The sequence below is a fragment of the Cyprinodon variegatus genome, unplaced genomic scaffold, assembly GCF_000732505.1.
Source record: "Cyprinodon variegatus isolate N-32 unplaced genomic scaffold, C_variegatus-1.0 Scaffold242, whole genome shotgun sequence".
NCBI lineage: Eukaryota > Metazoa > Chordata > Actinopteri > Cyprinodontiformes > Cyprinodontidae > Cyprinodon > Cyprinodon variegatus.
In genome coordinates, this window is record NW_015150695.1 from 32,309 (window position 1) to 57,611 (window position 25,303).

Consider the following 25,303-nt stretch of genomic DNA (forward strand, 5'->3'; position numbering starts at 1 on the left):
GATGGCGGACGTGTTGGGGACCGAGCTGTCAGAAGAGAAAGAGAGCGAAACCGAGCAAAGAAAAAGACAGAGAAGACCTTGGGAGGATTTTAACAGGTCGGGAAAAAACAGGATAACCCCAGAGCTGCCAGAGACGCTGGGCTTTTTCGACATTAGTGCGGCGAAGAGGGAGCAGCAGGAATCCTCAGCAGGTAAGTCGGAGGTCTTTGAAGCCGCTACTGGAACCGTTAAACAAATTCAACCTTTTTTGCGTGTGTTTTGAGGCGACTGTACGATTACAGCGATTTGTTTTTATTTTGTTTTTTACAGTGGAGGGTATTCCGAAATTAATTAGGTACAGAATCTGAATTATTTCCCTCAGTTTGATGACAGCTGCTCTGTTTGTTTACAGTCAGTGCTAGCCTAATTATCAAGCTAATAATAAACCAACAGCTGGTGCAATAACTGAGTAAATTAAGGCATTTGGTGAAATTATTTGTTTAGTTCCATTATGTTTGGTTTTTTTCCCCCAATTTTCAAAAGTTTGCTAACATTATTTTAGGTCCCTATGCTTACCCTCGTGGCTGTTCCTTTGTCCTACTGTATGTTGTTTGTTTAAATAAACCATTTTTTTTTTAATATGTTTAGTTGTGTTTCTTACTATAGTTTTTAGTAAGGATTCTTATTTAAGATTTTCAGCATCTAAAGTATCTATTTATTCACATTATATTGTGAAATGTGTTCAGATTGCTCTGCATGATTATAATAAAGGAAGGTTAAGGGGAAGAAAAAAAGAGATTGTGTCATGGTGTCCATTGCACCTGAGGTCATTCTTTAACAAGCCAGCACGCATTAGCTCTTCAAAATCTAGCCTAAGGTGATCCCCTTCCTTTAGGCCAGTTATGAATAACGCTAGATGAGATTATTTCAGCAGATATGCAGAGGACAGGGAATGGACTGTTGGATTGTGTTAAAATTCCTTTTTTTTTTTTTTTCTTATGAAAGCAATTGCTAGTTTTATTTGAAAATCAAAGACTTAGAGCATTGAAGGAAAGTGAACAGTTACTCATTTTAAATTGCTTGAGATCTGGTGTAAAGTTTCAACTTTTAGTGCTGATTTATTGATTTAAGTGATCATTTGCTGTGTCAGTTGAGTTTCTTAAATTCTTTTTTTCAGGGATTATTCTGAGCATTGAATATTCTTCATAAAGGAATGCTTATTATTTAAACACTAAACTCGTCTAGAAAGCCATTTGGACTAAAATTCAACTCAGTGTTTTACCTACAGATAACTTACAAATTAATAAAAAAAAAAAATATATATATATATATATATATATATATATATAATTTTACTTCCTTTATTTGCACTAGGCAATAAGTGGAAATGACTGTGTAGACAAAAGAAAACGGCTCCAGGTTTTATGTTTGTAGTGTTATAATAACGTAGTAGGCTCTGCTTTTTGTTCACATACCGGTACTTGAAAAAATGCATATATTTCAAAATTCAATTTTTAGAAACAGTCATAAGGCTTCACAGTAGTTTGAATAATGTGAAAGCTCAAAAGAAATGCTGCCTTTAAAAATACAAATTTGGATTCTTTTCATTCATATGCTAATTAGAAGTCGTAGTTCCATCTTTATCATCAAAACTATTTTTTTTTTTCAAAAAGAAATACATCCACAGAATGTGTAGAATGGTGCAGAACAAAAGTAGTTCAGTAGATGTTAGTGAAAGAAACATTGTATAGTATACTGTTATGATACATGGTTGATATGATGGGTCCTAGAACTATAAATATTTTCTTTAGGGTACGATCCCAATGTCAACACAAAAGGATACTGAAGCTGAGCATCTCTGTGATAGCACACAGAAAAGGATTCTTCAGTATGCATTGCCTTTTCTAGATTTAATTCCACCCCCCAACCTCAACACACACACACACACACACACACACACACACACACATACATACATAAGAAAAAAGAAGGCAAAACAAGAACATTTTGAGCAGGGTTCTGTCTTAAGGAAGCAAAGAAACTCAGAACTAGATTGCTACTTTCCATCTGGACAGGTAGGATAAATGTTTGTAGGATGTTAAAATGAGCAGACCTACCTAACGGCAGGAGGAGGGTGGCCCACTTTGTGGTGGGAGGTTATCTTGTCACCCTTAAATTTTAGGTTATAGCTCAAGAACATCATTATAAATAACAAACCATGAAGCTTTGACCAAACCAAAAACTTCCAGGAAGCTGGATGTGAAATAAACCAGTATTATCTGGTGCTAACTACATCTTTTATCATCTAAATGCGGGTAAACAAACACACAAAAGTATAAAGTACAAAAGTCATTCTAGGTTACATAATCTCCCTAGCTGCATAAAAAGCTATTTGCCATTAAAGTCACAATAGATGTCCATAGATATGCTACACTAAAGCTCATCTAGAGTTGGATTAAGAGGATTCGTTTAAAAGATAGCTGTGCTTTCATGCAAATTATGTTTCAGCTCCATTTTTACAATATTCATCTTAGCAGCACCATAATGCAAAAGTATTATGTAGATCAAAAACCCAAACAAGCTCATCACTTTTCTTTTACCCTTTTGAGACATAAAAGCTTGAAGTATTCTTGCTGGTTGCTGTTTAAAAGAATGTATAGCATTTTTTTCCCTTTAGATTTATAAAATGAATCCTTAAAGTTTTTATCAATGAAAATCTAATGTTGTCCAATTTTCTTCTGTCTAAATTTGGTAAATTTTGCCTTTGCATTGAAGTGATCACAGATAAAACGGGCACTGAACTTTTTACCAGAATAACAATCATAGTATTGGAAACTTATTGTGCTGACAGCTGCTACTGTTACAGACAATGGCTTCATGGTAACACTGTGGACCTGTTGTTGTTCCAGATCCATCGTTGACACGCTTCATTTGTGCAGAACTCACCAGAGGGTACTTCCTGGAACACAATGAAGCAAAGTACACAGAGCGCAGGGAGAGGGTATATACATGCATGCGTATTCCCAAGGAGCTGGAGAAGGTACCGTCTAGTTATAGCCATGTTCATCAGCCTGTCACGTTCAGTTAAAGCCATCAAGGATCTTCTAGACTGAGTCGCAGTTAAACCATTCACAAGCAGATACATTTTTTCATTCATACATCAAGGGATTTTTTGATGAGAGAGGATTTCAATGTGCTTTTCTCTCTGTTTTATAGTCATTTTTAGAAAAACTAACCAAATGCAGCTTGCCATTCGATGATTTATAACTGATATTAACCCTAACCTTAATTAATTTAAATATGATTTATTATTGTTTATAACAGCAAGCAGTATTTACAAATATGCAATGGTTACAAATCCCATTTAGCCACACAATACTGAATGGAATTATTAAAATTCCAACATAATTTGTGTGGAATATTGTTGGAATTTGTGTTGTTCCCTGTCTGGTGGCACTGACAAAATTCAAATCTTTCCCAAATTTTTCCTCAAACTTTCGCCTTATTTATTTTGATTGTATCTATTATTTCATGCTTCTTTAGATGTACTTTTAAAGAACCAATTTAACGACATTATAAATGTCTCAAACTTTAAAGGACATATATGGACCTCTTCTTCTTGTAATAGTAATTTAAAATGATCAAAAGCTTGATGTACTGTATTTAAATTTACCTCAGTCTCTGAAATGCATTAAGATAAATTACTTCTAATCAAATGTATACCATTTAAAATGTCAGACATTTTTATAAGGGTATGTTTGCTGCATTGTTAGATTTAATCCTGATTTGTAAAAAAATACTTTCAGACACTTTTAATGTTTACAGGTAGGGTTTTCCATTCTCACTGACAGCTGTTGTTTGGCACGGCGCTGTTTGTTTGTCTGTTCCAGCTGATGATCTTTGGCTTCTTCCTGTGTGCTGATGCCTTCCTGTACATCTTCACCCTGCTGCCCCTGAGGGTGCTGCTAGCTCTGCTTCGCCTCCTCACTCTACCATGCTGTGGCTTCAGGTAAGACTGAAGACCTACACTGCTGTCACCATCTGCTAAAATATGATATATCTGCAGACAAGTTATCACTCCACAATAAAAGCTGCTTATTCTCTAACATCATGTTTGTTGAGAAAACTTGAGTGGTTTGTATGTATTAATTCTTTATCTTACAGCCCCTCAAAACCATAGAAGTTGTAGAGAATGCTAAGGAATGATGATCAGTACTAGAAGATGCTTTAATAGTAGCACTACTCCTCAATCTTTTTGTTTTTTTTGGTCTTGCCTGAAAAACTGCTACACTGCGGAAAAGAAGTATTTACACAACCTGCTATTTTGCAAGTTCTCCCACTTAGAACTCATGTAGGGGTCTGAAATTGTCAGCGTAGGTGCATGTCCACTGTTAATAATCATAATCTAAAAAAAGAAAATTCAGAAATCACAATATATGATTTTTTAACTATTTATTTGTATGATCGAGCTGCAGATCAGTACAATGTGAGGCATGGGGGTGGTAGCATCATGCTTTGGGAGTGTTTTTCTGCACATGGGACAGGGCAACTGCACTTTATTAATGAGAGGATGACCGGGGTCATGTATTGCAAGATTTTGGGGTATCACCTCCTTCCCTCAGTTAGAGCATTGAAGGTGGGTCGAGACTGGGTCTTCCAACATGACAATGACTTGAAGCACACAGCCAGGATAACCAAGGAGTGGTTCTGGAAGAAGCAGTAGCCAGTCTCCAGACCTAAACCCAATAGAGAATCTTTGTAGGGAGCTCAAAGTCCGTGTTTCTCAGCTACAGCCCAGAAACCTGACTGATATAGAGAGGATCTGTGTGGAGGAATGGGCCAAAATCCCTAATGCCATGTGTGCAAACCTGGTGAAAAACTACAGGAAACGTTTGACCTCTATGATAGCAAACAAAGGCTTCATTAGCAAATATTAACGTTGATTTTCTCAGGTGTTCAATTACTAATTTGCAGCTGTATCATACAAATAATTAGTTAAAAAATGTATATTTTTTTTAGATTATATCTCTCATAGTGGACATGAACCTACGGTGACAATTTCAGACCCCTCCATGATTTCTAAGTGGGAAAACTTGCAAAATAGCAGGGTGTTTAAATACTTATTTTCCTCACTGTATCTTCAAAATGCATTTCTTTTAAAAAGCTCTGACATGCTGCATAGGCATGTGGTTGAGAGTGTACAGTTGATTATAGTCCAGGCTATCTCACAAATGTGGATAGTGGTGGACATAGCTAACCTAAAGGAGATCAGTAACCAATGGTCTGCTAATTGAATAGATATACTCTAATTACTAATGAAGAAATATTAAAAATGACCAGAGGTTAAAGCAAAGAGATAACTGATTTAATTCTTCTCCAATAGAAGGTTAGACCCTTTCAAGGTTCAGCCTGTCAAATGTGTTTTAGGTTAATAAGTCTGGTCTGTTCTAAGTTCTTCTCAGTGTGTTATTGCTGCTTACCTGAAAGCACTGCGTTACCCGGGCTTATCCTGTCCAGTAAACAGGAAGCAGTTCTGTGTGACGACAACATCAACAATAATGTTTTGTTGTGTGTACACACAGCTGGATGTTGCAAGTTGTTGTTGTGAATGTTGTGATTGGATCCAAATATGACAAAAGAAAAAGAGCCTTGGTTTTAGCTGCTATCTAATTGGTGGGAGTGTGCCCACCAATGCATGGGGACAAATTATCACCTGCCCCCTCCGGAGAGACCTAGCCCCCCCTCCCCTGTCCCTTCTGTACCTGACTCTCCCTTACTTTGCTTCCCCTGCAGGGCACGCACATGCCCCTACTGCAAAAGAAGCAGGTATGCTCCCACAAACCTATAGTGGCTGTTTAAAACACTATTATCGTTCTGAAACCGGCCCCCGTCAAGTCCTCGTCTCCATTCATCTCCATACTTGTTTGTTAAGATACAGTCTGATATTACACATCATTTTATGATCTTCCAGGTCAGTTTTCATTTTTTTTTTTTTTTTTGTCTGATGTAAAGATCTGCTGAGCATGTTTGGCCACTTTTACCCCTGTGTCGATTATTAGTGATAGTCCTACCTCACCGCTGCTTTTAGGTGTAGCACAGTTCCTGTCTGTAGTTGCATCTTTCAGCAGTTATTAGAGCGAATATATAAGAATTAAGCTCCTCCAACAAAATAATTTCTTCTTTTTTCTGGCCCTTAATTTTAAGTTTTCTGTTTCAGGCTCACAGAATGTGAAGTAGAGCTAAATATTACTGTTTATAATGCAGGCTGTTGTGAGAAGGGCACTTGAAAGTGTTGGGTCTGTGTGCTAAGAATGAAGAGTGTCTAAAAATTATCTCAGTATTAAACCAGCTGCATTTTGACTGATTTTACCTCTTTTTAGTCGAGGGATTTAGATTTCTTATTGCAGCCGGTTCTTTGAATGAGAAGTTTCGAACTTGGATAAAAACCTAGTTAGACCACCTTCTTAAATTAGGCTTAAATTAACTTTCATTTTTTTATTTGGAAGAAGTTTAGTATCTCCCAGCATTTTTGCTTGATGTTGGCAGATTCCAACATTTGTCCAATTCTTTAGCCACTTGGGGCGCTAGACTTAGTTGTCTCTCCTTTGGTGAGCATAGACTGCAGTAAACAGCGCTCTGGGTCACATGATTCACTTATTATTTCACGTCATGTGCGCCATCCAATGCAGATCATTGGCGCCATTCACATCTAGTGAAAACTAGTGGAAATGGATGAGTCATACAACGCAAACACTCATTAGTTAGCTAAAGGAAATCATCAGAAGCAAGCAGGTGTTCTTCTCACTGCAAACGTGAATTGTCTATGCCATGCTACAATGTTGGATTCAGAAAAAGATGTTGAAATGTCTGAAAGGTCGGACACAAACGAGAGTGTATCGGGAGACGGAGACCAACAAAACCTCCTTCATCCTTGGCCCTATCTCAGATAATTTTTTGAAATTGTTGAAAAATTGAGCTTTCAATTCATATAGTGGCATCTGGCTGCTCTTTTTAGAGGTTACTTTATACTTTTATACTTTAAGCAGTTTTTGGAGCACATACTTTTTCACTTTTACTTGAGTAAAGAGGTCAAGTTAATACTTCAACTTTTACCAGATCATTTTTAAACTGCGGTATCTATACTTCTACTTAAGTAACAAATGTGTGTACTTTTGACACCACTGATTATCACATAGTAAGCTAATCCCGGGGTCAACATTTACAGTGTTGCTTTAAACTTTAATAACTTAAATATTTTACTTCAGTTATTTGTAGAAATTCTAACATTCAGAATTTTTAAATAATACAAAAAAAAGGAAAATATAAAAAATATAACTATCACTATTCTTGTTCTAATCTGTGTTGGAACTATGTTACCATTATTGTTATTAATCAACACATTACATTAATTTCTTATTTTTGCAGCAACTAGCACTGTAACTAATTAGATTGTAAAAGACAGTAATCCCTTTTCATTTCTACAGTTTAATCAGATTTGATATTTGTTACCTTATATAAGTAAGGACTACAGTATTCTGGTGGAAGCGCACTTGGAAAACGCAACAGCTATGGGCAACTTCAGCATGAGCACAGAGGGAAGACAATGGCCCAGAGACGCTGATTCAATGACAGCGTTCTGAAAAAGTGCTGCTGAACGTTCCTGTGATTTGCTCATTATGTTTGTTAACACAGACTTTATAAATGTTGGTTAGATGCTGTAATTTAAAAAAGCCCCACACATCATCTTAATGCTGAATGACAGCTGCTGCACATGTTCTCTGCTTTCTTATGGCTATACTGATAATAAATATATGTATTTATTAATCAATAACAAACACCTTATATGCTATAATTGAACCTCTAGCTGTATTTAAAATTCTAATAACAAGTATGTTTTGAAAATTCTCTGATCCTTTAGTTCATAAAATGTAAACACATTGTTACTTTGACTAGTAATTAGTTACTTTCACTGAGACATACCTGAGTTACTTACTCATATAGTTTTTGGAGAAATAACTAGTAACTATAACAATGTAGTTACTTTTTTAAATAACCTGCCCATCACTGGTTAAAAAAAGTTGCAGGATTTCATTAAATCTTTTGTCTTTGTGGATTTAACTGAACTGAAGCTGATGGTTTTGGCTCTACTGACTGTGAAACCAAAAGTATTTTATAGGTAGGACAGTTCTTTATACGTGTAACAGTGGAAACTAGTTTAAAAGGGGGGAATAAATGAAAACATAATAATTTGAAAGAAAATTTAACTGATGTTTTTAAGAAGAACTGTAATCTGGCCTGATTTCTTCTGTGATATCATGTAATGTAGGTGCTTATTTTCAAAGAAGCTAGAGCTTATCTTAAAATGTTGGGTTTGTTCTGAAATCCTTTTAAATCATTATGGCAAGTTGGATCTGAAATAAGTCAGAATAATTCTGGCTGTTAGCATAATTGGATCAAATGGTGATGAGAAGTGATGCAGGCATGCACCATTTAATGTGTGTGATGTATGTGATGTATTAAAATGTCTCACATTTGACCACTGGATGGTGGTATAGCGCCAGAAGTCTACTTTACAACAAAAACGTTCAGGATTTATTGATAATCAACCAGTGCCTTTGCTTTAGTGCCCTTTTCTCAGCTGTGCATTCAGAGAACATAGTGATGCTAATGATAAGCCTGTTTTACTTGCTGTGAGGCACTTTTTTTAGTTTTTCCATCTGTGTCGGCTTCAATAACAGTTCAGATTTGTTGGGATATAGCCTCACCATTACTCACCTCCTAAAACTTGTTTCCTCTATCCTTTTTTCTGTTGTTAGTAATCAACTCCAAACTCAAGTCAGTAAAGGTAACAAGGCCTGTTAGAGTAGTCTCTAATAGCAGTTAAATAATGCACTTTTTTTGATTAAGCACAAAGATTTTTTGTCTTTAACTTTGGAATAGAGCTTAATGCAGCCAGCAGGATGGTATTTGGACTCCCTCAGCACTTTAAAGGTACATTTCTTTTTAATGGTATGTAATTAAATAACTAGAATAATAAACTGGTCGCCATTGAGAAGTTAATGTCTAAGAAGAAGAGACTGGCTCTGCGGGCTAAGATACAGACACACAGCTGACATTGGAAATATGCAGAAAGTGTTCAGATTAATCTCCCCTCAGCTCTTTCCAGTCGCCTCTGTCACAGTAACTAAATAACCGCTCCTATGGATTTGTCAGCTTTCCTCCTAACGTGCTCCACAGCTGCCCCTGCCAAGCGCAGATATTAATAAAATAAGCTGCATGTTTGACACACTTTATTACCCTGGGAAGACGCTTCTTGATGTTGCTGTTGGATATGACGGCTGATGGTGTTTGTTTTCTGTTTTAGACATTTCTGTCCAAAATGTGGAATCTCTTTTTATATTATAACTGTAATATTTGAAGAAAGAGCGAGGCTCCTAGCGCTGATACTGCTGGGCTGTTTGGTAGATAAGAGCAGCCTGGGTTTATTTATACTCATGTACTTTAAACGGACAAAAGACATATTTCAAAAACGGCCATATTAAAAGGAAAGCTGGCTTCCAAGATAAATGTGTTATAATGGAGATAATATCTTTAATATTTCATATTGTGCGCTGGTTGATATCATCTGTTGTTGCCCCTCCTCATTTTATCTAATTTTGAACTGAGAAGAGAAATTTCCCCCTGTCTATGTTATCTCTTTGTAACGTCTTGTGAGATTATAATCTGGGATCATTCAGCCTCAGTAACCGGCAGTAATAGGCGAGGCTGGTAGAGGTCTGTTGTCTGTCCATCAATGTTTTGGTTTACTGTGTGCCATATGGCTGCAAAGTATCGGCTTGGGGTAAAACCTGTGCATGAATCTTCAAACAGTCGGAAATGTCTTTATGTTAGTACTTAGTTAAAAAAATTTGTCAGCACACTTTACACCATGGTGTGAATACATTTCCTCATGCATGTTTGATACTGGGAGATACAGAGCAGCTTGCAGCTCAGCATGCATCAGTGCATTAAATAACACATGTCTCCGTGTCAGTGGAGGAAATAGACGATGAGCTTTCTGACTGCCTTCCTTTCTCTGTGAACAGTGGGTCACGGTTGCTGCAGCCAGCACAAGTTTGTGATATGCTGAAGGGGCTGATCCTGGTGCTGTGCTTCTCCATGATGCATTACGTGGATTACTCCATGATGTACCACCTGATCAGAGGACAGTCTGTTATTAAACTCTACATCATCTACAACATGTTGGAGGTACCCTACACTGCACACACAGGACAACAAAGGGAATCTGGGAAGCTTCTCAGTTGGGCTGTGTTTAAAGATTCTGAATCACTTATATTAATTCCGAAAGATGCCTTGATATTGCCCAGTAGTTCCCAAATATTTCTTGTTGGGCCTTATTTCACAACAAATAGAAATCTATTAACTTAAAGCTTTGTCTGATGCCCCTTACACATCAGACAAAGCTTGCGCTATTGTCATGCTAGTATGTTTTCATAACAATATCCCTCCCAAGTGGACAGAGCTTCGATCATACTGGGGGATGTCATTTTAAAGGCTGTAAAATATTAAATACAGACCATGAGTTGAAAATGAAGCAAACCAACATTTGGAAAACTGTAAATTATGCAGAAAAATGATTTGCCTGTTCGCAATGGAAGAGTCTGCACTCTCAGTCAGGTGAAAGGTAAGTCACACAGGCACTGGCTAGCACATTAACTCTACATATTAACTTAGAAAAACAAATGTATACTAACCGGTAGCTAAATGCTAGGCATATGTGATGTAGAAGCACTGCTATAGGTGTGTAAGCGGTGGGTGATTCTGACAAAGTAACCTGCCAACGAGTCATGTCCACCAGAATTTGTATTCCCTTCAGCTAGACATAGAAATGGCAATGTTTTAGTTTTTGTAATGAAGCAAAAGAAGAGTTTTAAATGGCTTTTTACATCTAATATCTTAAAAAACTAAGTTTAAGATCTGCTTCCTTAGTTGAGATCTTCAAAAGAAAAGTGACCTGTTTTCAGGGAGACTTTATCAAACTTATAGGACCAATAAAAATATCAGACTTATGGAGTTTAAGAAAAACTGGTGTCGGATAATGGCCACAGGCTTCTCTGCAAAACTCTACTGCTGGTTGCTTGTCAACAAGAGTATCCTTTTACAAGTGGATAGATAAAAAAATGAATGCAGCTCTCCAGTAGTGTAACAGTTAACAAGAAAATAATGCCTGGTTCACAGAGCAAAATGCAAATGGAAACCTTTGCCCTGATTCTCCACTTCCTACAATCTTGCGATTGTAACCGTGATAGCCCTCTGGATAAAATGATGAGATATTTCTGCTGCGTGGTGTTTGCACAGTAATTTTGTCTGTTTGGAAGGACATTTGATATCCTCTGGACCTCTAATGGGCTGATATTATTTAATGAATTGTCCTGGCCTGGTAACCTATTGGGAGTTTTAAAGAAGATGGCTACAAGTTTAAATCCTCCGAGCCAGTAGGTTGGACATTCGCCCGCATCCACTCTCCTTCCAACCATTAATTGTACAGTTTTCAAGCCGTTTGCCACATCTGCCAATACAAACGCATTAGCAAACTATTTAGCCTTCCTGTTCAGAAAGAAAGCTGTAACCTCTGTCTGGCTTCTAAACCCCTTTGCTTTCTTCAGTCGGCTCCCATGCTCAAAAGCTTGGCCGATGTTCACTTTCGTTTTGTTTCTTTTTTTTTCTTGGCTTGAATCGGAGAAAAGAGAGATGGCGCCTTTTCTGAGCTCTAACATTGAACTATTAGCATCTGCAATGCCTGAGCTCTTTCTCACCTGATTTTAACCTACCAATCATATTGGCCCAGAATCTGTTCATGTCGACAATGTCATCATAATCTAAAGTAAATATATAGTTAACACTCATAAATATGACCTTTTAATGTGTAATAAAACACATTAAAACACCAAGTAATAAACCCACCCTTTCCTCATCAAATCACATTTAATCTCAAGATGTTTTATGAGATTTCCTAACTGACATCTAAACGTTTGTGAGGGAGATCTGTTGGTGAGTGCGTCTGCCATCTGGCTGTGTGCCAAGCACTATTAACAAACCTGTTCGGTCTATGATTTTTTTTTATCATCATGTCTGACGTTTTACAGGGTTAAAAATCAACTGACAATTTCAAAATCCTGCTGTGTGAACCAGGCATAAGATCAGTTACTTAATAGCAAGTCATGCTTAGCCATGTAAACTTCTTAAACATAAAAAAGAACAATTGTATACTTCCATTAAACAAATCCTACAGGGTGAAAATGAACACTATCACAGGCAGACTGTAGTTCTTTCTGGTTTTCAGCCTTTGAAGCACTTTATATCAATGTTCTACAAGTCAGAATTGATTTAGTGCAGATGCTTTAATACGCACTAATAATTCACTAGCTGATACCTTCAAGGTAACATTCACTGTTTTTTTGCAAGAGTAATTTATTCTCCAACCTATGTTTTCATTGTAAGGTTGCAGATCGTCTCTTCTCGTCCTTTGGTCAAGACATCCTGGATGCTCTTTACTGGACGGCCACAGAACCCAAAGAGCGGAAGAGAGATAATATAGGAGTCATTCCTCACTTTTTTATGGCTGTCTTCTATGTCTGTATCCTTCCGTTTTATCTTTGTGATAAACCCAAACTCTTTAGAAATATTATTTCTTATGTTTTCTTATTTTAAGCAACAGAGATAAACAGACATAAGCTGGGCATTTAGCCATATTTTAAACTTGCCTGTCAATCTTTCAAACAAGGGATGCCAAATACAGGAAAGTAAATGCTTAATTGGCGTAGCTATTTGTGTGTAGCTTTAACATTTGAGCCTTCAGTAAAATAATTTTAAATTCATTATTACAGCAACTGGATTTTGTCAACATGTTTAGTTTAGAGGTGTTATACCTAATTTCGGTCATAAATGAATTTGAGATATATGCTTTCATTTTCAAAGTTGTTTTTTTCCTGAGTCTTTCTTCCTCAGTCCTTCATTCCATCCTCATCATGGTGCAAGCCTCCACCCTCAATGTCGCCTTCAACTCACATAACAAGTCTCTGCTTACCATCATGATGTCCAACAATGTCAGTGCACACACACACACAAGCCAGTATTTACACAGATACGTGTCACTAAACCACATTATACTAAAGCAGAAGTAGCTACTTAAATATTACCTCAGTTACTCTTGCATTCAAAAAGGATAACAAATAACCTTTGCACTAAAAGTATTCAACATTAAAGCGTTGAATCCCACTGCTGCAGCTACATTGCTGTATTCTTTTACAAGTATATTTAATGATCGCTTTTGTGTGTTTGATGTGTCACAGTTTGTGGAGATCAAGGGAAGCGTCTTCAAGAAATTTGAGAAGAACAATTTATTCCAAATGTCTAACAGTGGTAAGTTTTTCAGTCCATTAAATATCGGTTTTCACTTACCTCTGTTATTCTTAGCATAAGATATATATCTATAAAAGAGGTCAGAAGAGACTGAGCTGTTTCAAGTCTCATTAACTATGCAGGTTATTTATGAGAATATTTTAAATAAGCATAAAATACTTAAAGCAACCCTGTTAACAAGGCTACAATCATATTAAAAAGAAACGCAGTTCCTTGTAAAGGCTGGAACACATTTACCCCTTTAGGTTAAATCCTACATAAAAATATGTCTGATTAGGTAAGTGTCATATTTATTTAGCCTAACAACTTTTAGCTCAGCTAGCCCATTTTTCAGGGAAGCTCGGACTGCTCTAAGGCAAGGGTCTGGGTCTCATAAAGGTTTTTATCCTCTTAAGTTACTTTGGCAAGGCTTTGACTAGAGCAGCCTGCTCAGAGCATTCATACAAGCCAAGTGCTTTACAGAATATATTGACCTGATAAATTGTTTAATATATGGATTAAAAGTTAAACAGTTCAGCTTTAATATTAGGGTAATTGATTGGTAAGCATTGCTACCACACAGCTAAAAGGTCCTGAGTTGAAGTGTCAGCTTCTGCATTTTAGTGGGGATTTCTCCATTCCAAAGACACATATGCTGATTAACTGGCCTGTCCAAAAAGCTCTAAGGTGTTTGAGAGTGTGTGTGAGCATGCTATACCATTTTGTCTCATAAGGTGAGGCCCTCTTCCTGCTGGCCCCTAATTGCATTTGCAATAAAACTGCAATTTTACAAAATGTAATTTTCAGCTCACACACTGAATTTTGGTCACAATATATTGACACTGACCTCTGCACTGCAACCCGTTGGGTGGCCATAATACGTTTAAAGTGTGTTTGCTGCCACACAGAAGAGAGTTCCAGCTAGCATGTAGATCCATGCATGCGTATTAAAGTTAGCACCCATCCATCCAACAGTAGAAGTTCTGCAACAGTGGACCTATAGAAGCAGGATTTATTAAGTTCCTGAAAACAACAAAACCAAAAATGAAAGATCTGCAAGGTTTTGGATAAGGCTTGAAGAATTACTACCTGTAGTTTCATAAAAAAGAGCTTTTGGTGTCAAAATGATGCAGTTTATTTTTATATAGATATATATATATATATATATATATATATATATATATATATATATATATATATATATATATATATATATATATATCGCCAGTTAAAAACACATGTCATCTAAAGGGACTTTACACAGAAAATTCAACCAGATCATACAGTCAGATTGATTTAGTTTTTGATCTAAGGAAAACAGGCTGATTTGCATCGTCTTATTGACTCGACGGCAATCCCTCACACCAAGCATGCTTATACCGACAGTGGAGAGTAAAACTCCCTTTTAACAGGAAGGAACCTCCAGCAGAATAAGGTTCAGTGTGAGCGTCCATCTGCCAAAACAAAAGCAGACATACGGAATATCCGATGATGAAGAGAGCACACACAGTTAGTCACAGAAACAGAAACAGGACTACACTGAAAAACAGGCCAAGCTCCCACATCTACAAAGGTGTTGATGGCAGCAGCACAGTTGATATTTGTCTCCAGGATGGTGTCACAGCCAAACAGGAACAGACCAGATAAAGCTACTATGATTAAAAAAGGCAAACAAAACATTAGAGGTTGAACTAACAAATACTGCAAAATGGTAGAATAGAAATAGAATGAAACAGAATGATGAAAAGGGGTCCTCTAGTGGTCTAAGCCTAAAGCAGCATAACTTCTATATATAGTAGCACAAGACACTTTAACTATAAGCTTTATCAAAAAGGAAAGTTTTAAGCCTTGCCTTAAAAGTAGAATTGGTGTCTGCTTCACGGACTAAAATTTGTCGTTGGTTCTACAGGGGAGCAGCCTGATAACTAAAAGATCTGCCTTACTCTGACACCACTGTGTGCAAACGAAAAATAAACTAAATTACAAGTTGTTGTTTTTTTTTTACATAATTAACACCTTTAATTATTCTTGCAGATATAAAAGAACGGTTCACTAGCTATGTTCTCCTCCTCATCGTCTGTCTCAGGAATATGGAGCAGTTCTCATGGAACCCAGGTAATTATTTGAATTCCCTTTTAAAATTACATGTCATTAACATTTAGAGCGCAATAAAGACAAACAAAAGCAGCACCCTTTCAAATTCTGCCACAGATATAAAACTGAATCAGTATTTCTGTCCCAGTTGGTGCTAGCCTTTAACAAAAATCTGACAGTAATGCTGAGCAGTTCCTTTCTTTTTCTCACTGCTGACCCGCTGTAGTACTTCGGAGGATTTTTTTTCCCAGAGTCTTCCTTCAACGAGGCAGTTAAGTCAGAGATGAGAACTGGGTGTTACTGTTGACAGCTTTCTGAAAACACCCTGCTTCTCCTGGCAGTCTTGGTCCATGCGAACTATGACAGCTGACCTTTGAACACCTTAAAGTAGCACAGTCATTTATTTAATTAGAGTGGTGAGAATCAGTGTTTCTTTATTTAGATATCCTGACAGCAATGTTTGGGTTCTACCAAAAATTGTACTTATTTGTGTTTATGATATGCTCTACATTTGGATACCAAAGCCTTATATTTACTTAAACACATTGTTTTTTTCTCCTTAGACCACCTGTGGATGCTGTGCCCTGACGTACTTATGGTGGTCATGTCTGAAGTTGCAGTTGACATCATTAAACATGCATTCATCACTAAATTTAATGATATTACAGCAGATGTAAGACAAAGCCTGAGGCAGAATAACTACTCTACATATCAACTTTATAACGTTTCTAAACAAGCACGTGTGTAATACTGTGTGTCCTCCAGGTGTACAGTGAATACAGAGCCAGCCTGGCCTTCGATCTTGTCAGCAGCCGACAAAAGAATGTATGTACATTTTATTTGTCCTTATATCATTCTGCAACATTTATGGCTGTCAAAGATTGATTCTCCAGAATGTATTTGTGCTAAAACGATGCACCTGGATACACTGCTAATTTGGCATGGTAATATACCATCATCATCATAAACTTTATGTGAAGAGCGCTTTAAAACAGCAATAATAAAAATCTGTTTAGGGTAAAAAAAAACGTCACTACAACTACTGTAAGTCCTGCCAGTGTTAAAAGCCACTTCATACAAGCAAGTTGAGCCCTTTTTTAAAATTTGGCAATGAAGGATTCTCCCTAATGTGCAGCATTTATTCCATAAACGGGGATCCTTAAAAAACTGTCCAACTGTGTTACATTTGAGTTATTTGCTGTAATTTGGATGGTTTTAACTACCATCTTTTGAGAAAGCATGTTCCATAATGAGATAGAAAAGGTGAGTTTTTCCTTTAAGTAAAAATATTTGTAATCATTTCTCATTGTTTTCATTCCCACTGTATTAAAAATGGTATCCAATATCGATTTTTTTTCTGGATATTAATGTCAGTATTTAGAATTTTATTATCACAACCTACTAACATCATAAAGCTCATGCTGTCAATAGTTTCATATGTTAGAGCTATAACCTTGTCTGTGACTGTGCAGGCCTACACCGACTACAGTGACTCAGTGGCCCGGAGGATGGGCTTTATCCCTCTGCCGTTAGCTGTTCTGGTAAGTGACAGCAGTCTGTTACAGCTCAGTAACTGTAAACAGAACTTAAGTCATGACACCTGACTACCCATTCTGAGAACAACCCGTAAGGTCAGCTTTTAAATCCTACAGTAGGTGCTGATTTGGTTTTAGATTGTATTTTGGAACAAACTAAGATTTTGAAACGTCTTCCTGTTTTTTTTGTAGCTTATCCGAGTGGTGATGAGTTCTTTGAAGGTGCAGGGAGCTCTGTCATACACATGCGTGCTCCTGTTTTATCTTGGGTAAGCCTGGAGTTTTGCTTCACTAATTCTTCTCATCTTTTATGTTTCACATGTACTTGCTTATTGCCTAAATCAGTGGGCAGTTTACGCCCTTTGAGTGAAAGAAGTCAACACATAGTACTGTAATAAACTTTTCTTTTTATTATTGAAATTGTAACTGAATCTTTATAGAATCAAATGTATTTTTTGTGACATTCCTTATGAGATGAAGTCACACCAACATATTTAACTCTAAAATCTCTTTGTTATATAAGCTTCACTACTGTAGCCTCACTTTGTGTCAGTTTCGTGGTGTTAGTGGATTTGCTGCCTTCCCACTGGGCTCCTACTATTGAAGAATTGACCTGAGGGAGAAGAACACCATGTTGTCATCTCTTGTGTCATCTCTGGCCTTCCTTTTCCTTTGGTTTTAAAAATAGACCTTGTTTGAGCATATCTCTGTGCCTGGGCAAAGATTTAGCTGACACAGTCTCTGTACCAAATGGCCTGTCACAGCGAACATTGTTCCACAGACCCAAATATGTCCATCTTCCAGTCATCAGTGTCAGAGTTTAGGCCCTACAGACAGACGGATTCTGCACTTCAACATCCGGGTGTGAGTGATAAGACTTTTATGGTGGTGATAGTATACAATGGTTTGGGCCTATTTTAAGAAAGCACTATGACAATGGTGCATTTAAATAAATTAAAACTTCATTTAACTTACAGGGGATTAATTCTACAAATGTGTGTTTATCATAAAGCTGTATTATATACATTACTACATACTAAATTACTTATGAACTTTCATTTTTTGTCTTTTTTTTTGTGTGGTGATTATTTTACCACCATCCAACATAAGGTGCCGCTCTTTATTCCTAAGCTGAACATCACTAGTATTTGCAAGAGAAGAATTGCCAGAGAGGAGGCATGCTAGTGGAGAGTCTGGTCCAGGATTATTTGGATTATTTTTCACCCTTATTGCATCCATGTGCTGCATTGTGGAGAAGCTTCAACTTCTCTGCTGTGTTTGGAAGGCCAGGATTTGATGATAGAAAACTAAACGGCATCTTTTGAAAGCCCTCTGAGAGCAACAATACCACCCACCCACTTAAAGGTGATTTTAATGGTAAAAAGTCTCTCCCAGAACTAGATGCTGGTTTATGCTAAAAACATAGAGCTACATGACAATTACCTTCATCTTCATTGAAACACATTGGTTAATAGTATATCAGCATTTCAGAGTGACATAACCTCTCTTTTAATGATAGGTTTACATCTCTGTACTTCGCTGATCATGTTTAACATATTTTATTAAATGTTTTTTCATCCAGTACGCTAATACTGTAGATTCTTGTTTTGTTGTATCTTAGATCTAATTTCATAATGTGTAAAATACAATTTTTATCAGCTTGCACAATTCTTAAAATAAAGTTACGTACTGCTTCTTTTTAAATTCTTTAAATTCAGCTTATTTTAAAAAGATATTTAGCCCCTCATGTTAATGGAAAGATCCTCTTGATAAAAGAGAAAACTCTGGTTTTATAGAAAACAACCACTTATTAATCAGTCATTGCTGTATTGAACAGGCCAATCGACTTTAGATAAATTAATTAATCAATAACCTGGATCCCTAGTCTTGACTGTAACCCTATAGATAACTCACCTCTTCTGTCTTATTTAGGTATGGTTAATCAGAAGGTATGGGACAGTTGTAGCCTATGTCTCAAGTGTGGCTATTTAAACACAGCACAGTGAATCAACTTCTGGGGGGTAAAAAAAGGCCTGAAAAGCAGGACTTTTAAACTCCTATTCTTGCTGGTCTAATACACCTAAGTGGATGGCCTGTTACCTTCTCCTCAACTAACAGTCAAGTTCTACAAACTTCTGCTAATCTACTAATTATATGCATCAAATGTGTTTAAAAAGATGTACCCCCTGAAGCTGCAGGACGAAGAGCTCACTCCAAATCAGTAGTTTGAAGCTGTAGCCCTAGAGAAGGCGGTTTCAAATTAGCTCTATATAGGTCCAATTTGGCATCACCAATTCTTTAAAGATGCCAGTTGCAGCTGTATAAAACAAACTTTTGATTTCATGATTCCATTTAAGAAGAAGAGCATACTACTGGTGTTTTGAACTCACATTTATTTAGCAGTTTTAGCTATATTGTACATTTAAAAAGAACATACAGTATGCTCCTATTTTATGAAAAGATTGGCAATTTTTGGCTCTTGAGGGCCAAATAAATTGGCTGGACAGAGGAAATTCAGTCTGAGGACCTCAAGTTTGACACATGCTCTAGGTTATCCTTTGTGCCTTTTCGTCCTTTTTCTACCAGTTGTTTTCCTCCACTCAATATTCCATCAGTACTTTTAATAAATCACTCTTCTTTTGTTCGGTGTCAGTGATTTCTCTTGAATAACATGAGTTTAGCCTTCCTCATAGTTGTGAAGGCATCACACTGATATCATAATGAACTGCACAATACATCAAAAATGTCATTGGATGTTGTCATGGTTATCTACTTTGCAATTGCTGGTTAACAAATTGATTTTTAGAGGACGACATTTTACATAATAATGTAGTATTTAGTCAGTTGGACAGAGTAATGGAAGTACAAAACTAAAAGAGTTGTTTTATTTGGTGTTCTGTTATAACACTATTATTATATGTCATACATAGATTCCCATGACAGCACAGAATGGTTGAATCAAAAGTCATTTGGTGTTATCAAGCTATACAACATCCACTTTTAAATTCTGACAATAAATATAATCTAAAAAATTTGTTTTTTTTAACAATATCGTTAATAAAATGTGGCTGTTTGCATGTTGACATAATTTCTTTAACAACAAAAAAAAACAATTCTAAATATTTAAATATCAGTTGAGAAAAAAGAAACTCAGTCATACAGTGGGCAGATTCTCTCTTTCTTAATGTTTATAATTATTTGAAGTGTATATAATTGTGTGTTTTTTAGCTCGGAAATTATGATATTTGGGCATTTTAACCTATTATTGCACTTCCTTTTCCATATGATTTGTATAAACAAGGTTCTTGTATATATATATATATGATGTATTTATGTATATATATACATCATATCTGAAATTAATGAAGTTTAAGCGTAAATTCAATCTAGAGGACTGCAGCTTCACCTGAACCACCTGCGATGTCCCTCTTTCAGCTCCAGCCAACCAATGCAGGGCTGCATCTTCTCTAAAGCCAATCATCTTTTAAGATCCCCTTCATTTAGCTCCTCCCTCACTCTCAGACTATTCTCAGCCCCACTAACCCTCTGGCTTATTCCACCACCAGTCTCCAGCCCCAGGGGGAGGACTAGTCTTTTTCCAGGTTACACATACAATTGAATGTTGATTCACAGCATTGAAGTCTTCTGCCAGGGCCCGAGCGCCAAAGAACTTAATTAATTAATCAATTAATGTGTTTATCTGTTCCTTGAACCCCAGTCGGTCAAGGCAGATGGCCGCTCACACTGAGCTTGGTTCTGCTGGAGGTTTCTTCCTGTTAAAAGGGAGTTTTCCTCTCCACTGTCACTACATGCATGCTCAGTACGAGGCATTGTAAAGAGCCAATAGTCCTTGCAGTCAGCTGTTTTTTTGAAGACAATGATTCTGTTACTTGAATAAGTAAATTTAATATTCACTATGTGCATATTTTCCCTGTGAGTCTCTCCAGGTTGAATTGTGGTGTCTAATTAATACGCTTTTAAATCAAATTTAAATCCATTGAGATTATCCTGTGAACATAAGAAGATAAATTCAAGGAACCTTTGCTTCCAATTAGAAACATATTTACTCATTGGTTTGACAATTTCAGTGAAACTGATCATTATTGAAATCTATAAAATAGATTATTAACCCTAATTCCAAAAACCTGCTCTGCTTAATCTTTTTATATGAAGACCTTAATATCTTTTCAAACTTCTTGAAAATTTATTTTGTGCACATGAAAGACGATAGGATTGATTATTTTCTTCTTTTCATCTTTGCTCTAATTGCAGGATGGTGACACTGAAAGTTTTAAACAGTATTGTGCTGCTGGGGAAGTCTTGTGTGTACGTCAAGAGAGCCAACATGGAGGACAAACTGTTTGAGAGGCCATCAACCGCTCCGTCCTCCTCAGCAAAGAGCCCAAGCAAGGCTGACCTACGTAGATGCGCCAAACCCTCAGGTAAACAAGGACATTTTTTAACATTTGAAATAATGTTTTACATTTATCAATTTCTTTGATTTTTCTACCATTTTCTTACTTTTGTGCTTTAAAACCATCCTCCTTGTCTGCACAATGCCTGGTATAGCTACCTGTAGTTCCAGACTGGAGTAATCTTGTGTCTTTATTAATCATAATAATTATTGTGCAGTGCACTAGAGTCACTGCAAAACAATTTTCTTCAGCATATTTTATTCCAAATGATTATATGTTAGTTCATCTAATAGGCTCTATGCACAGCTCCACTACTTCCTGAATTTAATGCAGCTCCTTTGTTTCCTGTCTTTCATGATTGGATGCACTGATTAATCCAGGTGTGTATGACCTAAGTAACTGGCCAGACACACCTGGATTAATCAGTTCGTCCAGTAATGAAAGACAGGAAACAAAGGAGCTGCATTAAATTCAGGAAGTAGTGGAGCTGTGCATAGAGCCCATTGTAAGTAGATCAATGTCTGCCATGAGAACAGGAGGCTTTGAAGCTAAAACACCCGGAATGGAGGCATTGGTCCCCCTGCCAATCCTCTTAATTATCAGTGCAGTTTTGTTCAGTTCCTTCAGATATAAAATATTCTGTTTATTCTGGGATTGATTTTCCTAATGTTTGGCCCCCGGTGCTCTCAGAATGAAATAGCTCTTGCAGTGTTGCCTTTCAACAAAACACAGTTCTTTATAATGAGACCATTGCTGTTCTATGTTTTATAGAACACTCAGTTTTCTGTATAATTTCCATTATTTTCCTCTGTACTGCATTATGGTATATCAGCCATATTGGTGGATTTGAATGAAGTTGTGGAAAAATTGCTTTATCTATGCCAGGCTTGTTTTTAATTGGTTTAATTTTCACTCTAAGTCTCTGGGTGGCCGGACGTATTAATTTAATAGTCATTATATCTGCTAAAACATAAAAAATTTATGCTTTATTTGTTTGTAAATGAAAGGCTTTAATCTCACTGATTTGTAAAGATTAAACTTTTAATCTTTTAGCTATAGCTAGAGTCTTGAAGGACACTGAATCTTAAGGCAGGTGCTGTAAGCTGCAGCAGTTTGGTTTATTAATATCCATTTTTTTGTGTAATTGGTAGATAAAGCCACCATAATAGCACTAAATTGCCTTATTGAGAACAAGTTGGCAGATGCATTTACATGCTGGATTCTGCCTTTGTTGCCTAGCAACAAAAACCCTGTACAAAGTCAGCTGATGGCTATGTCCATTGCAATTTTTTAATTCTTAAAAAAAAATCATTACAGCTTGCATTCAGTTTTTTAGCATTAAGATAAAAGACAGTCTCTTAATACAACATGAATTTGTCTTCTAAAAGTAACATAAAAAAAAATATACTTTAAGAGAAACAACATTTTTAAATATCTGCATGCTTCATCATTCAGGTGAATCCAGCATCGATCCCAATCCTGCCACACCCTTCACCTCACCAGCCTCCTCCTCATCTGTGACCACTCAGCCATCCCGACGGCCTGACCTGTTTCCTTCCTCAACCACCATCGCTTCACCTGCAGCAGCAGCGAGCTCCTCTTTGATTACAGAACCTCAGTCTGATGTTGAGCCACCAATAGCTTCATCCTTAAAGGAGGAGGAACCAGACGAAGCCTCAGAAACGAACCAGAGGGCTCCCAAAAAAGACCTGCTGGAGATTGACCGCTTCACGATCTGTGGCAACAGAATCGACTGATCAGCAGCATCACTGATGTAGCTGAGATGTAACCACTCAGGTATAATGGAGAGCGAAGGCTTCAAGCTGAAAGCAGAGTATTTATTGGCAATACATTAAGTTATTGTTAACAGGGACTCAGCGTCAGACAATTCTGCTGTGCTTGATGAAGTCGAGACATTTGACAGGAAAAGCTTCAGGTGTCTGATAAACAGCGGGAGACAAAGTGTGAGTGTGGCAGGCGAGTTGTCAGGATGGTCTGCCAATGATGTGTGCGTACCAGTGATTTTATGGGTGTCTGTGTGAGTGAAAGAAAGCGACAGCATATGTGTGAGTGTGACAGCACACAAGCACTTCCTGATTGAGCAGCTGTGGGACCAGAAGGAGACAAATGTCTGTGAGCAGCCAGAAAACAAACTCAAGCGGCAGAATATGTTATTTTTTTATAAGAAAACAGATGCTGAACTTTCATCAATATATTGGCTTTGAAGACAGACTTTAATTCTTTCAGAGATTGATCAAACTGGAAAGCAGGAAAATGTTTTCTTCACATTTCAGCCAGCATGTTGTCTGTTTTATTGTGAATAATTAAAAAAAATAATTACGCAAGATTAAAGAAAATATAGACACCAAAGCATCTGTGAGGAAGAAAACATGACCTTATGCTTTTTTTTTAAGACATTGAAATGCAAAATGAAACTTTTTTGTGACATCACAAATGGCACAAAGAAAACAACATATTTTCTTTTAAAATGCCTCGGAGCATTTTGTTTACACCGTTGTTAGATTATGATTGACATCTTCGCCGACATACTGACGTTTCAGTAAAGAAACCCATCCTTACTCAACAGATATAGAGCAGAGGCTCAGGTCTGCACATTATCTTCACTTTTGGTACATCTATATCAACACTCTTTATGTAAAAAGTGAAAATCCTTCAATATTGTTAAAATTAAAATCTCTATATGAAGACAGGGTATGGTTGACTGAGGTGCCCTCACTGGAATGTACAAAGTTTACTTTGATTTCCTCTGGTCTCGATTGTTTGCACTGATGGACCATAAGATGTTTATATCCAGTTATGTTTCACATCAGACTCTGCTGATGTTTACAGGAACATCTGAGAAAGATGGAAGTCATATGTCCACAACAGAAGGCCTTTCCTGCATGTGTGCTTTAAAACCAGTGATTTGACTGACAGAAGTTATTGTTAACTTTTTTATTTAATATACTGTATATTAATAAAATATAAAGTATATTAAAATATTGTTTTTTTATAATTAAATGTAAGGACAATATAAAAAATCAGAGCTTCGTGATATTTCTATGAAGGGAGTCAAACAAGGATTTTCATCTGACTAGAAAAGTTTGGTTTCAAACGTTCTGAAAATACCATATCAAAATGCGAGATTTTGTATTTTATACTCCAATTACTGTAATTCTTTTAAGCAAAAATTTATATATATATATATATATATATATATATATAGAAACAAAGAAACAAACCTTCCAAGTTAAAAACATTGGCAACCATCTTTTTATATTGTCCTTATAATAAGGAATATGGTTCTATTTGGGGAACTGTAAATTATTATAAATTTTTGGGTGTGAAATGTGATTGCAGAAACCATTGCAGGGTTCTAACAGATGGCAGGAAGTCCCCCTTGTTTTGTTAGGTGTGGTCCAAACTCTTTGCTTTGTTTACAGCGAAAGGCAGCCGAACCAAAGGCAGGCCGAAGCAGAGGTCAACAGAACTTATGGAACTAGAGTGTTTTTATGTCCCATACACTGCCTGCTATTTTTCATCAGTATGGATTAATATTTAATTCATACTTTGATTATGTAAAATTTGCCTTTTTAAAATAATAAAAGCTGTTTGTTTTTAAAATGGTGAGTGTAAACATTTTTTTTTATAATTCTGGGGAAAGAGTGACTGTGAGCTACAGCTTTTATGTAGATGTAGCCGCTAAAGGGAAATAACCCAGCACTTTGGAGGAACGAATAGCCTGCTTTGTTAATTGATAAATAATCTATGATTCACCACAATAATCCAGTTAAATCTGAGATATGGAATTATGTGAAAATCAGTAAATGCCTTCTAACATACCAGCAAGTCCACCCATGTTTAACGTAAGAGAAATAA

At 36.6% G+C, this 25,303-nt stretch overlaps 1 protein-coding gene across 2 annotated transcripts; it reads left to right on the forward strand.

Annotated features, from left to right (window-relative positions):
- Nucleotides 1–24,606, forward strand: LOC107089187 (transmembrane anterior posterior transformation protein 1 homolog). Of its 2 annotated transcripts, XM_015381834.1 has the most exons (15): nucleotides 1–191; nucleotides 2,889–3,019; nucleotides 3,870–3,988; nucleotides 5,773–5,805; nucleotides 10,065–10,227; nucleotides 12,481–12,616; nucleotides 12,988–13,085; nucleotides 13,332–13,401; nucleotides 15,415–15,495; nucleotides 16,038–16,147; nucleotides 16,240–16,299; nucleotides 16,947–17,015; nucleotides 17,202–17,278; nucleotides 21,282–21,451; nucleotides 22,880–24,606. In XM_015381834.1, the coding sequence occupies exons 1-15, from the start codon at nucleotides 2–4 to the stop codon at nucleotides 23,179–23,181; spliced, it is 1,809 nt and encodes a 602-aa protein (XP_015237320.1). In that variant the 5' UTR covers nucleotide 1; the 3' UTR covers nucleotides 23,182–24,606. The 2 variants fall into 2 exon arrangements, with proteins under 2 accessions (XP_015237320.1, XP_015237321.1); XM_015381835.1 differs by lacking the exon at nucleotides 5,773–5,805.
- Nucleotides 24,607–25,303: the final 697 nt, after the last annotated feature.